This window comes from Coturnix japonica, chromosome 12, assembly GCF_001577835.2.
Source record: "Coturnix japonica isolate 7356 chromosome 12, Coturnix japonica 2.1, whole genome shotgun sequence".
NCBI lineage: Eukaryota > Metazoa > Chordata > Aves > Galliformes > Phasianidae > Coturnix > Coturnix japonica.
The window spans coordinates 15,859,758-15,878,632 of record NC_029527.1 but is presented as its reverse complement, the minus strand read 5'-3'; the positions used below and the strand labels follow the sequence as shown (position 1 = coordinate 15,878,632).

General features: G+C 43.4%; 1 protein-coding gene across 1 annotated transcript in view; it reads right to left on the bottom strand.

The window, feature by feature from the left end:
• The window catches only part of ITPR1 (inositol 1,4,5-trisphosphate receptor type 1), a 144,696-nt gene that overhangs the window by 28,220 nt on the left and 97,601 nt on the right, over positions 1-18,875 (bottom strand). The window contains 10 exon segments of the mRNA XM_032447330.1: positions 3,562-3,754; positions 4,569-4,673; positions 5,691-5,813; positions 6,532-6,627; positions 7,775-7,885; positions 8,633-8,736; positions 8,739-8,832; positions 13,406-13,659; positions 14,080-14,148; positions 14,250-14,430. Of these exon segments, the coding sequence (XP_032303221.1) occupies positions 3,562-3,754; positions 4,569-4,673; positions 5,691-5,813; positions 6,532-6,627; positions 7,775-7,885; positions 8,633-8,736; positions 8,739-8,832; positions 13,406-13,659; positions 14,080-14,148; positions 14,250-14,430 (1,330 nt within the window).

Here is an 18,875-nt window from a genome sequence, read left to right as displayed (position 1 = left end):
ATTTAAAAACAACACTATAAGAAAATAATCTCCCCCAAAACTCAGTTTATTTTCAGTTTGCCAAAAAGCACAGTTTGAACAGCACTAGCACACTTTTCTTATTCTCAAGTTTATTTGATTACTCTCTATCTTTGGGGTACTTCCTGCTTCTGAGTTGTAATTTAAGGCTGTGTTAAGAAGGAAAGCACTTTCCAGCACAAATCGATTTAGCAGCAGCACAAGTTCAGAAATACCAGAGGTCAAGGACTCCGGGTTTCCCCTAATAACGCACTTTGCACTGACAGGCACACAGAATGATGAGGAGGAAGAAAACCTGTCCATGCTCCCATCAGTGCTACACAGCCGCAGCCCTCCCTGCTGGCAGCTCCCTGCCCACCCCCAGGCTGCTCCTCCACTGCAGCCAGCAGAGCACACACTGCAAAGGCCCAGGTGCACCATTAAGACAAAACGCAGCACGCTGTAATCATACGGCTGAAACGTTTAATAGACCAATATAGCCCCAAAATAAACATCTAGTGGAAGCTCAGCCTGCCTTCCCTCTGTACTGTGGGCAAAAGATACACACAAGGCTGCACAGAGCAGAGTTCTATGGCTGTGTATTTGAAACATGAATGCCTTTAAAGAGAGTTCTCATTTCACTAATCTCTGCAGCTAGTCAGGAGGCACAACAAGCACAAAGCTCTGTACCCTGCAGCAGCCATGGACAAGAACACAAAAAGGATGGCTCAGAAGTGGCCTCAGAGTAATTCCCTCTGCACCCCAACACAACCCGCAGCTCAGTTCCAGCAGGCTTTACTGGGCAGCAAATTGGGTACTCCTGAGATCAGTGGTGACAAATCTATTAAAAGTCTCTCAAACAAGGGAAAAGAACTCATGTTTTCCTCCCTGGTAAGGAGGCAACATATATAGATATCAGAGAGTGAGGGAAAAGAAGTTCAGGCTGAGATTTAGGGAAAAAATGAGAATGCAAACTGAGGCTGAAAGGACAACGGGATGAATGAATGCAGCAGTTCTGAGCTCGCAGCAGCCACCACTTCTCTCCAAAAAAACCATCTCTTCCAGCATCCAAAGCCAAAAATAGGTTAGAAGTCACACAATGCTTCATTAATATCGAGTTGAAATGCACATAAAAGTGTATGTATTGAACAGTTGAATGCAAAAGAATGGACTACAAGAAGGCACCCAGTCACTGCAAGAATACAAGCTTCATTGCATCTAATTATCCAGGTACATGGGAAGCCTCAATGAGATGAGAGGTAGCAATGTTCCAAATACATAATGCACTGATTTCTGTGTTGCTTCACTTCCCACTAACATAGGGTCACAACAAAGGCCCAGGTTTTACTTGAAGCTGCTGTTTGAGGGTGGGCACAGAATCTGCACTAGGAAGCATTTTTGCCTGGTTTTGGAAGGCTCATTTGAATTCCTAATTAAGACCTTAGCAGACACTTCTGGTGCTCAGGTGATGAGTCAGCTCCATGAGCTGGAGGAGGAGAATAATGATCTTTAAAGACTTCTCAGAAAAGCTTTGTTGATGAGTTTAATATCTCGGGCTGATATCTTACAGAGGGTTGAATAAATGTTAAGTGGAAGCACATGAGCACAACAGAGCAAGTGCCAGTTTGTCATGGCACAAATACACAAACCTGCAGTGAGGATGTGAGAAATGACTGTAGAAAGGTGGACTATCACTGAGGCCTATCTAACCCTGAGCATTAGGAGGCAGTGACTTCCTGCATGGTGTAACAAGATTATCTTCTGAATAGAAGACTCCAGTTCTTCAAAGAAAAGAAATACTCTCCACTTCTGCTGATGGATCTTGATTGATTTGCAGTCTGTTAATTTTGAGTATCTTCATTGCTTGCTCAGAGATTGCCTCAAAGGCAATTACTGTAACTCAAAACAGGACTTAAATAACAAAAGCCACTTTAATGTATGGCTGCTGTCAAACATAACACAGTCCATTTGCTTACAATGTCATATGCTCCTGCCTTCCTCAGGGTCCTCAGAGCCCCCTCAGGAAGCAGCTTTCAGGGCAGTCTGATGCTGTCACAAGTATTAACCCACTGCCAAATGGAAATAGCTCCACTCCACTATTCATACACACGAAAAATGTTTCAGCAGAGCTAATCAAGCTCCAGGCTGTCTTATCTATATTTAATCTTGATGATTTTAAGTGAAATTACAATTGTTTTCCTCTGTTAAAAAGCCTATTAACATATATATACACACACAGCCCGACAATCAGAAGCAAATATTGAATTTCCTTTGCCAACATGCAAGACATTATCGGCTCAAGTGTGAACTGCGCATAAGCAACCTAACCACGAATTGGAGAGAGTCCAGGCTCTTCTTGGAGACGCACTGACAGGGCAGAATGCAATCATCAGAGGCTGCAACAAAGGAAATCATTTCATAAAAAGCCATTTTCATAAGAAGGGTGAAGAGGTCCCTTCTGAGCTCTTCTTTTCTCCCTGCAGTACGCAGTGCTGACACGGTACCACCAGGGCCTCTGGCAGGGATGCAGCACTGGCAGCACACTGATGGGGCTGCACTGCAGGTGGCTTTGGTGCACAGCAGCAGCACGTGGCTGCACAGGAGCCACAGAACATCCATGTCAGGAGGGCACGGCAGCCAGACTGAGCTCCTGCACCAGGAGCTGGTGCTGAGCTGATGGGGACATGGGGAACAACACGGGTATCAGAGGGCAGACATTGACTCAAGGAGGAAATAACTGCTTTATCTCTCACACTTCAGAGGGGCACAGTTGGTAAGTTCTAACCACTCATCACTGCCCACTGAAGCTCAGCCCCACGTGTGCCATTGCTCTTTCAGGGAATTAAACAACAAAAAAGGAACTTCTTTTAAAAGATCTATTCCAAGCAGGCAAGTTAGAAAGTCTACAGGGTGAAGGGATTGTTGGCACTGGAAGGACTCAAATGTAATTTTACAAGTTTTCCCAGCTGCCAGTGGGAACCTCAGAACAAACAGGTGTGCAGGGCAGCATGTCTCCAGTCTACTCTTTGCCCACAGAAAAAATTCTGCTGTTACTATTACTGGAAAATGTATGTTTAACATCTTTGTAAAATCTCTGCACTGCTGGAGATGTCACAGGCACCATGGGCAGCCCACAGCCATGCTATTACTTGGCCTTACTCTGCCTTGCAGTGCAGGGGGACTGCTCCATGTACCCAGCACAGGAAAGGAGAACAGATCGCTGCTTTCTTCAGTTTTGTCCCTGTCCCCAAATGCCATCTCATTTCACCATAGCCCCCACAGATGCATTTCTTCCTCTTGAACCTTAAAAAAGATGACCTGTGATCTTCCTTGCTGTTCTCTCTGGATCCCCTCCGGTTGGTCCATATTGAGATGGCTTTAAGCTCAGTTTTGTTACAGCATGTCACCATCATGCAGAGAAGCAGATTCTTTCAAACAACCAACAAGGTTGCTGCCACACTAGGTAACCATCTGCTAGCAAGTCAACGTTTAACATTCTTAAATGCTGACCTAAATACTCTGCTGGTAACACTCCATACAACTACGCTGGCAACAGCTACTTACCTCGTAATTTCTTTTGCCAGTTCATCTCATTAAAGAGGTCTTCAGATTTCATGAAGAAATCATTGATCTTACTGCCTTGTTCATCCCTCTCCGTGGTGTAATATATCCGCAGCTTGGACTCCTTGGTGAGGAATTCACATATATTGGGCACAGGGAAGACGATCTGCTCCATCGTACGGTCTGACCTGACAATCTGAACAACAGTCTTAGTGGAGCTTTCCCTACTTTTAAATGTTTTTACTTCTTTGATTGCCTGCTTTCTTCTTTCCCCTCTTTAAAAGCAGCTACATGCAGAAACTTGGAAGAGTTTCTGTAGAACAGCAGCTTGACAGAGACTCCAGTTAACTTACCTTTCAAAGCAGGCCTACATTTAGCTCCAAGATAGATAAATTCTCTGCTATGGTCTTACTCTGGCAATATTGTTCTTAGTTGGAACTTCCAAAAGACCTGGTAAATCCTGCACCAAAGCTGCTCTGCATTTCAGTACAATCTGGTTGCCCAATTCATTGATCTTAGCAAGTTTTAGGAGTAAGTTATATTTAACTTGCTTATTAGAGAGCTTTGTGAACTCTCCAGGTTTGTGAAAGTTTTACCTTTTAAAAGCTTCTCGGATTGACTGTGCACGAGGCCAAGCTCTCATTTTAATACTGAAAGAATGGCAGAAGATATCACTAGCTTTACGGATTAAGCAATAGCACCGGCCAAAATGTAACATAAGTGAAGTTACACTTCCTCCTGCCAACAGAGCTCTGCTCAGCTCCATCTTAAAGCCCACACATGACAGCTCAAAAATAGCTCTCCCCCAGAGACTGTCAAAAAACAAAACAGAAAAAATAAATATATATTCTTATGTCAACGATGGCAGTCCACACAGGTAGGGAGTTCAGTCAAAATATCGCGTATAACGTTACTGTTGTTTAATTACATGGATTTTCCTCTCAAACCGGCCTTCCCACTGAGGATCACATCCCCAGGACTCTCCCAGCAGTCTCCACTTTCCCTCTTACCTCAATCTGTGCCGTGTGCTTGGCATAGAACTCCAGAGCCTCGTCTCCCTCAATCTGACCTCCCGGCTTCAGCATGTTCTGCAGCTCTTTGTTGTGACGAGCCAACTAAAATAAAGGAATGCAAAGGGAGTGGGAAACACCAGATGTCTCTCTATGATATTAAATTTCTGATTTTTGGCATAAAAAAAGAAATAGTATGCAGTCAGCTGCTAAGAAAGGGCAAAGTTGACAGAAGGCTTGTTCTGTTCCAACCAGACACCCTGCGGCTCTATTTTGGGTGCAAGTCAGAATGATTCAAATATATATATTTTTAATATCTGTGTTGTACTCCTCTTTTATCCATTCTCTCCCACCCTTCACCTGACTTGGTAAAGTTCCTGAACATTCACATTCAGTCTGTCCTTCTACACCCACCGGAATTCAAAGGTGTGCTAATTGCTCCAGCACTGAGGCAGGGATGGAGGGTGGGGTTTGCAGCAACTGAAAAGCAGATTCACAGAGCACTGCTTAAAAAAATATATATGCTTCCGGATGCTCTACTTTCATTTTACAGCATGATGACAAATATTCTTCTCAGATGTAAAAGGAACAAGGAGTCTCTAATGGAGGGATCTACGTAGCATCGATATATAAATAGACCTAGATTACTTTTTCCCTTTGACCTTTCAAACACACAGCAGTGCAGTGGAACTGGCCGGCTCCAACATAAATGATGGGAGAGAGAATGCAGCTTGAACAATAAAAGCAGACTGAGACTTCTCCTCAAGGTTTAAATGACCCATGAGAAGAATTTCTTTAGGAGCAGAAATAACCTCTGATAAAGCTGAAAAATAATACCTTTGCTCCCTTAAACTGCCAAGAACTTGAATTATGAGGCTTCAAAAACTTAGTCATGAATCTGCCCACTTCCAATTATAAAACTCCATCTTTCTTCCTTATTTTTTATTGCAGAATTTTCTTTTTGATTTTTTTAAAAGTTAAGGTTGTGTTATAAAAAGAGAACTTGCAGTGAGTTTGTCTCTGAGAGATGAACCATTAAAACAATTTCAGCACAAATCAGGCCTCCTGGTATTTGCAGTTTGTGATAATTAGTGCTCACAGAAACCATAGGTGAAGTTCTACCTGATGAGCTAATATATAAATGTTGTGTCCCACGTTCCTAGGAGATGCTGCAAGATCTTCTCCATTCTCTCCATCCTCAAACTCTACTTCGCCCTGTAGATATGCCTTCTTTATCACTTCCACCTGGAAAGACAGCCACAGGCCAGCAAAGAGATAGCTCAGTTTGAGGCGTGAAGTTTGCTAAGGCCAGCACACATGGATTACTCTTACAGAAGCAAAAGGGAGCTGAGCATGTACAATTCCAAGAGGAAGGTCAGAGGGCTTCTCAGCATTCAGCATGAAACAGAAAACCTCAACTCAGCACCTTCAGCTCAGCTCATGGACACAAGAGACCAGACTTCATGTTTCCCTCCAGTGAGCATGTTTTTAGCCACACTCACGGCACACCACATCACCTTCTGATCTTCTGCCACACCACAGCTCCTCCACACACTGAGACAAGCTGTCAGTGCTCCAGCTGTGCTGTGAATTTCCAGTTTGTGTTTTCATCAATTAACACGTTAAACTCCAGCAAAGTTGTAGGCTGGTTAACAAACAGCTTTTAGGACACAATAAATTTATCCTTTGTGCCAATTAACACAGACTCTGAAGGATGAGGATCTCCTCCTTAGGCAGCAGCAAAGCAGCTGGTTCTAGCATTCAGCACCAGGTAATTGCTCCTGCCTTCTGAGAACTAGCCAGAGCTATTCCCAGCAAACACCGCACTCATTCAGTCCAACCCTCAACAGGACTTGAACTGTCAGTGTCCTCTCACACAGTGCTGGGGCTGATGGGGTCACTCAGAGCCACGATGGCACCTGCTGGCTCGCTCTAAGGGAATGCAGAGTGCCTTAGTACTCACCAGCTCTTTGGGCCTCATGTTGTAGAGAATCCTCTCTGCATTCTCACTGTCATGCCTGCTCTCCATGATCGCCAAGAGCAACTTTGAAGCATTGTTCTGATGGGAAGGAAGAACATCAGTCATTGCCAGGAGCCAAAAGCAGAGCACACACAGCCTCAGCTCTTCCACACATGCTGCCCAGAAGGGCTTCAGATGCCTCTTCTTTCTCCTTTTACTTTCCAAACCCTATTTATCACGGAACGCCAAATTAACAGCTCAACTTAAGTTCTGTCATAGACTGAGGTTTTGAGGTTGGTGTATGTTGTTTTGTTTTGCGTGAAAAATCCTGCAGCATTTCTGCATGCTTTCAGCTCCACAGTGGTGCAGCTCAGCACTTCTGGAGATTCTGTTGATTAAATCAAAGGACAGCCAAGGCTGAAGACACAGACTTGCTTTGCTGCTTCTAACTGAAAATTACTCTGTGACCTGTTCATGCCAAGAAGAGGAGGAAGGAAATGGGAAACTACCACAAGGCACCAGACTACTTTAATACGAATAATTAAGATTAAAATCCATTGTGATTGACAATAAGAACCAATAAAAATATTTAATTTTGAAGTATAACGCTAATTGAGTCTAAAAGCATTTTTTGTTTGGAATAATAAAGAACCCACACTACCCGTATTAATGGTGTGAGTGGGCAACGGAAGACAACTAGACAAAGCACTGTGAGACAGGACAAGAAGTCAGAAAGGAAAGACTTCTCAAACATGGGCTGAAGTTGGAGTACTCGGTGATTACTGCAGTCAGAAGACAACCTGCGAGTGTACTTTGAAATGAGTACCTGGATTAATTACTTCAGCATTAATATGAATAGTCGCAAATTCTTAGTGACTGAACATCAATCAATTTAACAACAATTAATTAGGCAGTTAGGTATAGAGATATTTGATGCCCACAATGTATATAAAAGCTCACAAACAACAGCGTTTTTACTTGGAATTACATTTTTCACTGGTAATTACATTAGGACTCCTCAGTATTGCCTGCAGCCACCCATGTGTGAAAACAGTGACTCCATGCGATCATTTAGAAGATGAAATACCTGTGACAAATAAACCTTGGGCACCGTGTTCAGCTCTCTGATGCACATAACTTTTTGGCACTTGTGAATATTAGGCTATAATAAACTTCAACATGATGCCAGCAATAAAATTGTTTCATCTTGCTTATGCTAATGGGATCACACAAAATATTCACTCGCCTTCAGTTCTAATACGAGGTCCATCCTCTTCTTTCCCAAAGGGTTGATATCATTGAGAATTAATGCTGTGATGATGTCAATACCATTGGACTCATGCGTAGCAATACAGTTCTGTCCAAAGAAAATTAGTCAAAGTTCATTAATTGTCTATGCTGAAAACGCAGCCTAGGCCAGTAACCCAGCCAGAACAGAAGAGCTAGCTCTTTCATCACCTGGTAAGCTGCTCATGATGAAAAATGGCACAGAAAACTCCAGACAGTAGAATAACATGAGATAAATGCATTTGGTTGTATGCTTTTCCTATAATCAGCCATGGCATGTCCTCCTGAAACCACCCAAGGCCAGGAAGCAGAAAACAACACAGCTGATAAACTAAGTATTTACATGCCAAAGTGCTCAGGCTGAATAAGCAGCTAAGGAAGAACAGTGTTTTACCAAGATTAACGAGAGTTTTCTTTATTTCAGATGTGCCAAACAACACCAACTTTGGATGTGTCTAATCAAAGAATACAATTTTCCACAACCTTCGTGCTTGCCCTGTAACCTTGTTTTTGTAATGGCACGTAACTAAAACATACAAGCTTACAGCAGCTTGCCAGCTTCCAACTACAGTCCTGCTCTGTTATGGAGGTGCTCTGCAAAGACAAATAATTATCTCTAAAGATGGTTATTCCACCCATTCTATGGCCTGCATTACGGAGGTAAACTGTTATAAACACAACCAAATCCCTTTTGCCAGGCAAACAAAGTTAGCAGCCCTGTAAGACAACACAGGTTGTGCAGGCTGAGTGCTGAGCCCAGCAAAACACATGCTGCAGGCACAGGGAGGCAGGGCTGTGCTCCTTACAGACACGTTACCTGGTTTTCGTGGCAGGGCCCTTGGCAGTACTCAGTCAAGCTTTCCAGCGTCTGGTTGATCAGCGCTACGTTTCTCTCATTGATGTAAAGCCCCAGAAGCCCAGCCCTCCTGTTGTGCTTCCACAGATGCAGTCCAGGAACTGCAGCGTCTCACACACCAGGTTGTAGTTGGTCTTGTTGTTCTGGCAGCGGAGGAAATTCTGCAGCATGTTACAGTCAGGGCAGGGAGGAGGAAAGAAATAAACCATTACAAATTGATGTCTGGATCATAACGTTTTATTAAGTTAATCAACCCGCAATTGCATTGCATGGTATATTGCTCTAATTTCACTGGAACTTCATTACAGGAAGCCTGGACAGACAATTTAAGATTTCCAGGGCTTGCTTGCCATGTGCGATGCTCTCGAGCAGCTTATTGGCTTCACATTTTTATAGAAGACAGCATGCAATAAACAGAGCGCATCCAGTAGAGCACTAAAAGCAGCACAGAATGGGCAATACGCTATGGATCAGAAAGCTCCTCTAAGCATGGAAGCTTTCTTCTATCCCGCTTGCTACATTTCACTGCTAACGACCACTGAAGGCTCCTCCTGAGACCCTCTTCCAAGACAGAGAAAACAATTCCCTGGCTTTGCTTCACAGCAGCACCACCTGAATTGGTGAGGAGGCACTGACTGCATGCCTTGAAGGGAACAGTCCCCCTGTCTAATTCTCTCAATTGCATTTCGTCCCACACAATTATTGTAATCCCTGCTTGAAGTTGCTGATTAGGAACAGTTCGTTTAATGAAATACCACAGTTATCAGCATGGATTAAACATGTTTCCTCTCTTTTGTATTCCAAATGGGAAATAAAAAGAAAGAATAAAACAGCCCAAAGAGGGACAATTAATGAAAAACAATTTCCTAGGGACTGGGGGTGGTTCCTGTCAGTAAGTTCACAGAAATGCTCTGTAAAAACAAACAGACACCAACACCTCCTTGCCTAGCAGTGCCCATGAGAGATGTCCCATCTGGCTCCATTCAGGCAGGTTACAAAACACTTTAAAGGTGGGGGGAAGAAAGTTGATGAGCAAAATGCACGGAACTCTGGAATGAGTAAGGTCTTCTCTACAAGCCCACAGCTAAGTGCCGTCAGCTGATTACCTCTAGTGCTTGCGTCAGACTAATAAGTCTTTGAAGGCAAACAGACTGAGAAATTGCCAGATTCAATTGAACGCTAAGCTAAAAAAGGAAAATGCTGTCTATGAATACAGACTAAAGGTGACAGTGATTCAGCACATTTCAACTGATTGCTCGTTTAATATCCTGACTTTTGATTAACTTGTCAGAGCGTAGAAAGGTTGATGCTACAGAAATTAGAGCTTCTCCCTTCCCTCCAGGAGAAAAGCAAAAATAACGGGTAATGGTGAAAGCTACAAAAGAAAACTCTCCCCAGAATGCAACCTTCTTGGCGGTATAGGTTTATTCTCATAATAGCTGTTTGTATTAGCTTTGGCATGTTGATTTAAGTCAATAATAACAAAGGAAAGAAGCAAAAGGACAGCGTTAGATGGCTAAACAAGGTGAAGGTATTGCAGAAAATAACAGTCCTCTGCATTGGGAGAAACTGCCCAGGGGAATCCCTGCCAAAGTCTCAGCCTATACAGTCTGAGCTCTTCCTTTTCTATCACCCAGATCATCCTTTGTGCTGCGATGCGGGAACACAAGTCTTCAATATTGAAAATCCCATCAAGATCAATGGCAATGAACCTGAAGTATCACCTGCCAACCCCTGTGTTCACAATAAAGAGCAATGGAGTTGTACATTCAGCTGGAACGTGCAGCTTATGAGATCTTGAGGAGAAAAGAGGAAAAGAGCAAACTAACAGCCTGGCTTTAAGCATCCTCTATACTCAGCTGACAAACACCTTCCAATAGGATGAAGTGCACTCAAAGGCAGACTTTTAAGTGCTATTTTTGTCAGTAACTCTCTGGAGATGCTTAACGCTACTATCCATTCTTAGGGAGCACAACCTTCCCCATCTCTAGGATACACCAGCAGATATGGCCACATTTGTGTAGGCAGCATCTACAGGCAGCGCTTAATGCCTCAGACTTTGCTTCCCAGTACACAGCCTAAAGCTGAATATCCTTTGGAGAAAACATACGGACTAAAAGTAAAACTGGCTATACCAGCTCAGTGCATTCAGGCACAGGTGGGCACAGAATCCTTGGAAGGAAAAGCTCTACCATTTACATGGGTAATTCCCCCCAAAACCCAAGTGTTGTCATTGAACAGTCTTTGTTTTAGAGGAAATCTGATCCCTGATTGGAAAAAAAACTGCCAAGAAAGAAGATAGCTAAGAGGTGAGTCTCAGTAAAGAGATTTGGAAATGATCAGATTTCTGTTTTCCTAGCAATCAGGCAAGGCATTTTTCACTGGACGCTGCAGTCTGTATTGCTCTTAAAAAGTTCATTCTCAGTTATGCTTCCCACCTACAACAAGACAAGTTAAACCTGCTCATCCTCTGCATTCTGCAGCACTGGCCAAGTGGGATCACTATCCTGCAGCACACAAATCCCTATTTATCTTTATTACCTATGCTGTGTCTTCAGTAAGTAGGAACAGTAGTTACATCAGTTCTTGGTTTTTTGCACAAAAGCAGCAGGTATCCTATAGAGCTTTAATCTGAGCATGACTGGTCAGTATATCATTATAATACTGTTATTTTATTTCACAGAAATGATTCACTTGATAGGACAAGAATCAGAACAATAAACATTTGATCTTGATGGAAAAAATGAGTGCAGCACAGAAGCAGCGTCTCTAAATGTGGCTGCGAGGAAAAGCTGGCTGCAAACTCACACACAGGTTCAGATTCCAGAAGGAACTTCTTCCTGCTGGGAATCCCACTTCCCTCCCCGCTTTCTGCAAGTTCCATTCCTGCTCACAGCAAAGCACTCCCTGCATGCTTCACTCCATCACCAGCTTCAGTTCATATGACTAATTCTGCAGTGCACAGGGATGTCTCCATTCAGAAAAGAGACAGTAAAGGAAAGACCTCCTACAGAAACCGTCGTGGCTGTCACTAAGCCAAACAAACAGTCAATGGGCTGGCTACAGCCATCTGCAGCTATTACATTTTGCTTTCAAGGTTGAGCTCTCATGCAGAATTGAAGGTCACACCTAATGTAAGTGTAATAAGAACCTCAGTGTGCTGAGAAACAGCTATTGGATGCCCTCCGTGGCAACACTTAATGCATTCAGCCTGAGGAAGGTAACACAATGTACTTCAGCATCCACATGCTTTGTCCCAGAGTTTCCATTCACCTGAAGGCACAGCAAACTGGAGGCAGAATCATAGAATCACCAAGGTTGGAAAAGACCTATGAGATCATCCAGTCCAACCATCCACCTATCACCAACAGTTTTCAATAACTGAGATTGATTGACTGTTCTCAAGAAGAGCAACACACAGCATGGAACCCTTCCAGGCTCACAGTAAAAGCATTTTCCTGCCTTTGCAAAATGTCAGACCACTCACAGCTGCTAATGGCTTGTAAACCGCTCGGTTGGACCAACCTGTCACTGCACTAATAGAAAGGAGCACGAATTACACAAATTTAAACTCATGCAATCTTAGCAAAATGCAGTTCCTAGAATAAATAACAAGTCTTATATATTCCTTTATGTTGTGAACCCATTGGTAATACAGATAATGAGTTCAGATACCATCAACTAGCTGCAGATAGATTTTGAAGGTTCATACACTCCTACCTCCACTTCAGTACCAAAGGAGAAAGGCAAGGATCAAGGCAGGCAAGTAGAATTAGGATTATTTTTGAAAGATGGTTCTCTTCACCTTTATTTACCCTTTCTCTCCTAGAGCTGAATGCTACTATCTGCTGCTTGGGGAATTTAATTGTTTGGGATGGTGAACAGCTCAGGCCAGTTTTTCACAGTGGCTTGAGTTCAATTTTGCTCCTATAGCTTTCGGTGCCTAGCCAAAAACAGCAGCAAGAAGGGATCCTGTACATGTGGTTTGGACTGCTGCCACGTGAAACTGCCGTCCTACTTGTATCCGACATTGCTAACGGCATGAGAACTGTTTGACAAAACAAAGATCAAATAGTTTCTGAAAAATTAGGAGAAAGCCTAATGTATGTAACCTCAGCACCTACAAAATGTGAGAAGAATTACACATTCATAGCACAGGAATATTAACATACATCTTTGATTCCAAGTATTGCCAGCAGCAGGGCATTAGAGTTCAGCGGAAGTGATTTGGCAGGTCTAAAAAGCACTCACACAGGGTCTTTACAGTTCTGGCACACAGTACAACAATATGCAATCAAGGCAATTATTCCTCCTTTATGAGGGCATTTAGCGCATTGTACTGTGTCTCCTTACTTCAATTCTAATCCAGCAGCAGCAGTCACTACGCTGAACAAAAATCACGTTAATTACAGTCCATTTGCAAGCAAAAATCTTATCTCCTGTGGAGGTATGTGCTAGATGAGACAGGGCTCACCACTCAGAACTGTACAAACATATCAGAGAGCATCATACACCACTGTGGGTGGCACAGACAGCGGGCTTCCCACAGCTGCCACCAGTTGGGCTTTAAGCATCTCCATAAACAGAGATGCCACAAACTCCCAAGGGCAGCTCGTTCCAGGCTTCCATCACCCTGGCAGTAAATAGCATTTTTGTTGTTTAAATGGACTTTCCAGTTTGTGCCCATTACCATGTGAGGAAGTGCAGACACAGCTGCTCAGCAATCAGACTGACCTGCAAATCCCGATTGTGGTTCTCACAGAGAAGCTGCAAGAAGCGGAGGATGGGTTGCATTATGGAGATCACAGCGCTCATCTCCAGGTCATCTTTGCTCTTGTCTGCTGCTGACTGTGCTCCTTCTGCTGCTGAATAATGGTCATCAGAATCAGCTTCCCTCCGGTAGGTGCTGTACGCTTTTCTTGTAGCTGCAGAGGCCTCCAGTAACTGATCCCGGACTTCCTCTGTAATTTGGCTCATAGGCTCCCTTACTAAAATACACAAGAACAGATCTTCCTCAGGCAAATCAAATAAAAAGGACCAGAATATTCAGTCACACATTCCCATCGAAGTTCCACACAAGAGTGAGCTGTTGGTTATCAGTCCTTTCCAGTAAGTATGTTTAGTGTGATGCAAGGGGCTTGAGTTTAGAAGGGTATCACATCACTCCTTCCCATCTTTTATGCAGATCACATTAAATACTGATATTAATTTGTTAGGGAACACACATAAACGGACTTGCTCTAGAAGACAATTAGCATTTCTCCACTTATTGTTAGAGAAGACACTGACCACAACCCACAGCCCGTGGTCATTACTACAAATCAGATTTGGGCAGCTTGTCACGATGGACAAGGTGGCAGAGTCTCATCTCAAAAACAGCTTTCATCATTTCAACAGCACAATCTCACAAGTGGATGAAGTGGGAATGGAGCTCCTGAAATCCCAGGGCAGGGCACCATTGACCTCTGAACTTTGTTCTGTGGGATCAGAGATCAGAGCATTATTGCATCAGTCCAAATGAGTCCAGAAAAGCATTTTACTCCCTTGACACTTTAGAAAGGGCACAACTGGAGATTACCTCTTTTTCTGTTGGGAGCATCTCTGTCTGAGTCTTCATCTTTCTTCTTATTTCCCAAGTCACTCGTGTTGACTGTGACAGTAGCCTTGATTTCTTGCTGTGCTACTTTCATGCGATCATAAAAAACCTTAAAGAACTTTTCGGATTTCTTATCTTCTGTTAGTCGGCAGAAGAACGAATGCTACAAGAGAAAGTAGAATAGGATATGTATCGTCAAACACAGCTATGGATGCAGATTATTTCATCTTTTTGCAACGTGAGGCATCCTGAAGGACCGGAAAGTTAATCAGTTCTCAGCAATCTGAAATCTAGAAAAACGGAGACTCAAATCTTATTGTTATAGAAGTCCATCTCAACTACGACAGCTCCTTTATCAATGGCTTCCACATATATGTGTAAAGAAGCGCAATATATTATGTTGCCCATTTAGGCAGCAGAATTCTCTCTCAAAGTGGAATTATAGTAATTAAAACAAATCAAGGTAAGGTAGGGACAGTAGTGATCTGCAATTTGATTCTCAGTTCAGAAACAAAACACTATGAAATAGATAGAGGGAAACCATTCTGCCTTCCTCTCCAAGTACCGAAGGGACCGTGGCTCATAACATGCAATAGTTGATCTTAATTCTGCTTTAAGAACAAGGGATACTTTGTGCTCAGTTCCCATTGCCCTGTCTGCAGACTTGTTAAAACTCCTTTTAGCTCCTACTGCAGTACACCTGTAAGTGACAGAGCAGCTCACTGACCACTTTTAGAAAGGTTCTGTAATGTTCTTCTGCCCGTGTACACGTAAGGACAGAAAGCTGATCCTAAAGTTGAGGAGAATACAAATCACACACAGGTCAAAAAGGAGCCAACGCAGGGAACGATCAGACAATCCTTGATGAAACCAATATGCTGTTACATAAATCAGTACCAGAGCTTAAATGCGACTGAAGGATGAACTTGTAAGTGGGTCACCTTATGCAGAGTATTATGAAATTAGTTAGCATTCTGCAGCAGCTCACAATCCAACAGCTTTACATGATGAATAGGAATGAAGCCTGATTTATTGAAAAAACAAATTGAAAACGGGAATAGCAATATATCCTGCCTGCTTGTCTGAGAAGCAGAATACTCGGAGCGCCTTGTCCTCCTGCCTTTGATCATTCCCAGGCAGTCGCAGCCAGGACACCGCTTCATGACTTTGAAACACTAAGAAGTCACTGCTTTGATTACAGAGAAGTGCTGCTATTTACAGAAGTTGGTCAATTCTCACGTGAGACATCCCTCCCACCTCTGCAATACTTCTGTTGGCCCAAAGCCCTTCAGGTAAGCTCAGGAGCGTGCTCTTACTTTTAGTGATTTGCAAAGAGGACAGAAGGAGGAACGCGGTATGAGCATGGCATGCCTGCAAAGACACCCGCGTGGAGCTGTTAGAAACAAGAGGGAGACAGCAATGTTCAACCCTGCCACTATCCACAGATGAGTAACATCAAAGCTAAGGAAAGAAACAGAGATGCTTGAGGACATGTGGTGTTATTTATGTATATGATGGCCACAAGGACACTAAGAACCATGGAAGGAAGAAATACAGAGATTCCAAATATGAAGATGAGTGGAAGTGCCCCAGGCCTGGAAGGCCAACGTGGGAGGCAACCAAGGTTTTAGCCAACCTGTCACAAGGGACAAGCTCCCTCTACTACCAGGTAACACTGCATCGTACCAACAGGCATTGCAATGAGCTTGGCAACAGCACAGAAACCATTCTGGGCCCTCTGACCTGACACAGGATGACCTGGGAGCCCAAATCATTTAATATTTTCAGAATTATTCTGCAATCTAATACTATCTATCAAGAACTTTAATGTCATCTCTATAAACATACCCAAATAAAAGCATTTGTTGAATGACAGATTACTTATCTGGATAGTATACTTATTCTGAACTGATTCTTTAACCCGGCCAGGCTCAACAAGCAGAATGCTGCCAAGTGCCAGCCGCAGCCATGCAAGGCCTTAGCATGGTTTCCCCGAGCTGCTGGCCAGTGACCAAACCCAGCTGGTATCTGCTGCGTCTTGGCAATTTTACTCTCACGGTAATTAACAACAAACATATCAATAAGGCAGAGCAGCACAAACAAGTGGTTCCAGAAGAAGTCACTGTTTTCAGAAATAAACAGCCCCGTTTGCAGTTCAAGCCAGTGATCATGTTGGCTGGTGGCACATCTGAAGAGCCCATAGAGGAGGATTTTCCCTGTGATGAACCCGTAGTGAACAGAGGCCTTTTTCTAAAGAACCACACTGAAGAACCACCTTGCACGCAAGTGCTGTGACTTGCTGACAGGTTTGATTTTTGTCATCTTTTCAAGCTTCTTAACTGACTTTCCACTGCACTTCAGAGAAAAAAAACAAATGAAACAAACATTTCCAGTAAAGCATTCTTGTGCGTGCTGTGCCTGCATTTGACGGCTGTCACAACACGGCTGTTTCAGTTTAGGTCAGGATGCCTAACACCTTCACACATACGTATCAACCACATGCCAGCTACCAAAGACACCGTACTTTAAGAAATATGATCCTAGAAATTGTGTTCCAACAGGTAAATGGTGATGATAATTATGGCAGAAATCCTAAACTTTATTTGCTGATATAGCCTCAAGCCACAAACTGAGAGAAATCTCCTTTATAAAACCAGAAATAGAGCAGCCATTCTGGCTTATGGCATACCAGGATACTGTCTTACACAGTCACGGAACCACGAAGCTGGCTGCTGGACAAGCAAAGTGCACTAGAACAGCAGCTTGGAACATGAATCTTAGAACAGTCTGGGTTGGAGGGTACCTTTAAGATCATCCAGTTCCAACCCTCGTACATATTTCTGAAAGACAGAACTCTAGGTGCTGCTGATAAGGGAGCATCGCTGATAAGGGAGCATCTAACCTCACCTGCTGCTCTGAGGGCCCGCTGAGAGATCGGTGCAAACCCTGCAGCCAAGCATGACTTCCTAGAGGCAGAGCTGGAGCAGGGCAGGGCAGCGTGCCTCTGCCATAGCCATACCTGGCTGTCTCAGCACAAGGCACCCAAAGTGCCCTGAAAGGAGCAGAGTTTTAAGCATGGCTGTAGTCGAGGAGCTGGCAGTGGACCAGTTCTCTGCTCTTACTGAGCTCTAACACTGTGCAGAATGAGACTATACTTTGTTTTGCTACCAGTCGTTGCCATTAAACACGAGACATCACATGACGCAGAGAGGATCACAAGATTTGTTTCATGAATGCTGGATTCAGTAAATGCAGCTTTCCAAGCAATGCACCTCAATGAAACGCAATGCAACCCCACGGCACAGCAACCAGAATGTGAGAATCAGAGATAATGTGACTGCAATTAATTACAGAGCCAAAAGGAGGAAAGACTCCAAAGCACTCACATGAAGCACACAGCTTCTCACACAACATTAGGTCAGTGTAGGTGAGGGTACGTCTTTACAGATGGCATTACAGACACCTACACAGACTCACCCAGCAGTAACTTCACAGCTTTCATTTGGGCAATGGAAAGAACTTTGTTCAGCTCACAGAAACACAAAGGGAAAAGCTCCTCACCTGAAGGTCTGCAAGTTCTGACACCTTCTGACACCCAAAGCAGCTTATTAAGCCACCAAAGGAGTAAAACCACCACCTCAAGGGGTACCAGGGCATCTGCACAATAACTTGTCCTTCCTTCTCTCCATCACCCAGCTCTCCTCCTTAAGAAATCCAATGAGAACCCCTTAGGCAGCAAAATAACCCCCCTGTACAACTCCAGCATGCTGCCTTGAAGCTAAAAAGAGGGAAAGTAAGTCAATACCATCACCAATAATCATTTACTGATAATGTGCTCTGTTTTCTATGACTTTTTTTTCCACCATTCCATGCAAAACATCTTGCAGGAGCAAAACTGAGAGACAAGTAACTGATTGGAGAAGAAAATAAATCAGGCGAGGTTCAAATGCCAGAGTATTCATTAGCTATAGCCCAGCCCAACCTCAATCACCATCAGCCCCGCTTAGGTCTTGTTCACTAAGAGGGACTCGAGTTGCGTTCAAACAATGCGGCTTTTCAAGAAAAGCATCCTGTCCTGAGAAGGCAGCAGAGATGATGAAATCTCTCTCTCTGTAGCGATTAATAACTGTTAGAAATATGTGATTTACGTCAATTTCCAGCCACTGTGTTTTGTTTTGTTTTTAATTATTATTATTTTTTTAGCCTATGTCTTTTCCACAGTCATCCCAGGTACCTGTTATCTTCTTTTCACATCATGTATAGACACTATTAAATGCTTACCCCCTTCATCTTTTTCTTTTCTGCCAAACTGAAGAAATATTTCTGCAAATCTTGCTGCCTTTTCACTCAGAATTCATAACGTTTTCCAAGGTTGTTATTTTTTGGCAGTCTCTTCTCTTTTGTAAACCACAGAAAATACTGGTTCCAACAAAACAAAACGTTAAAGAAGGGGTGCATTTCCTAGGATTGCCACTTCTCCTCTTGTGCTTTCCTGCCTTCCCTTCCATGGTTTTTGACATGGAAGACACAGTTCCTAAAGATGAATGGAAGATCAGCTCCCCAGTTCCAGTACCTGATGGGAGGCTCAAAACAGAGGAGAGCACTTTT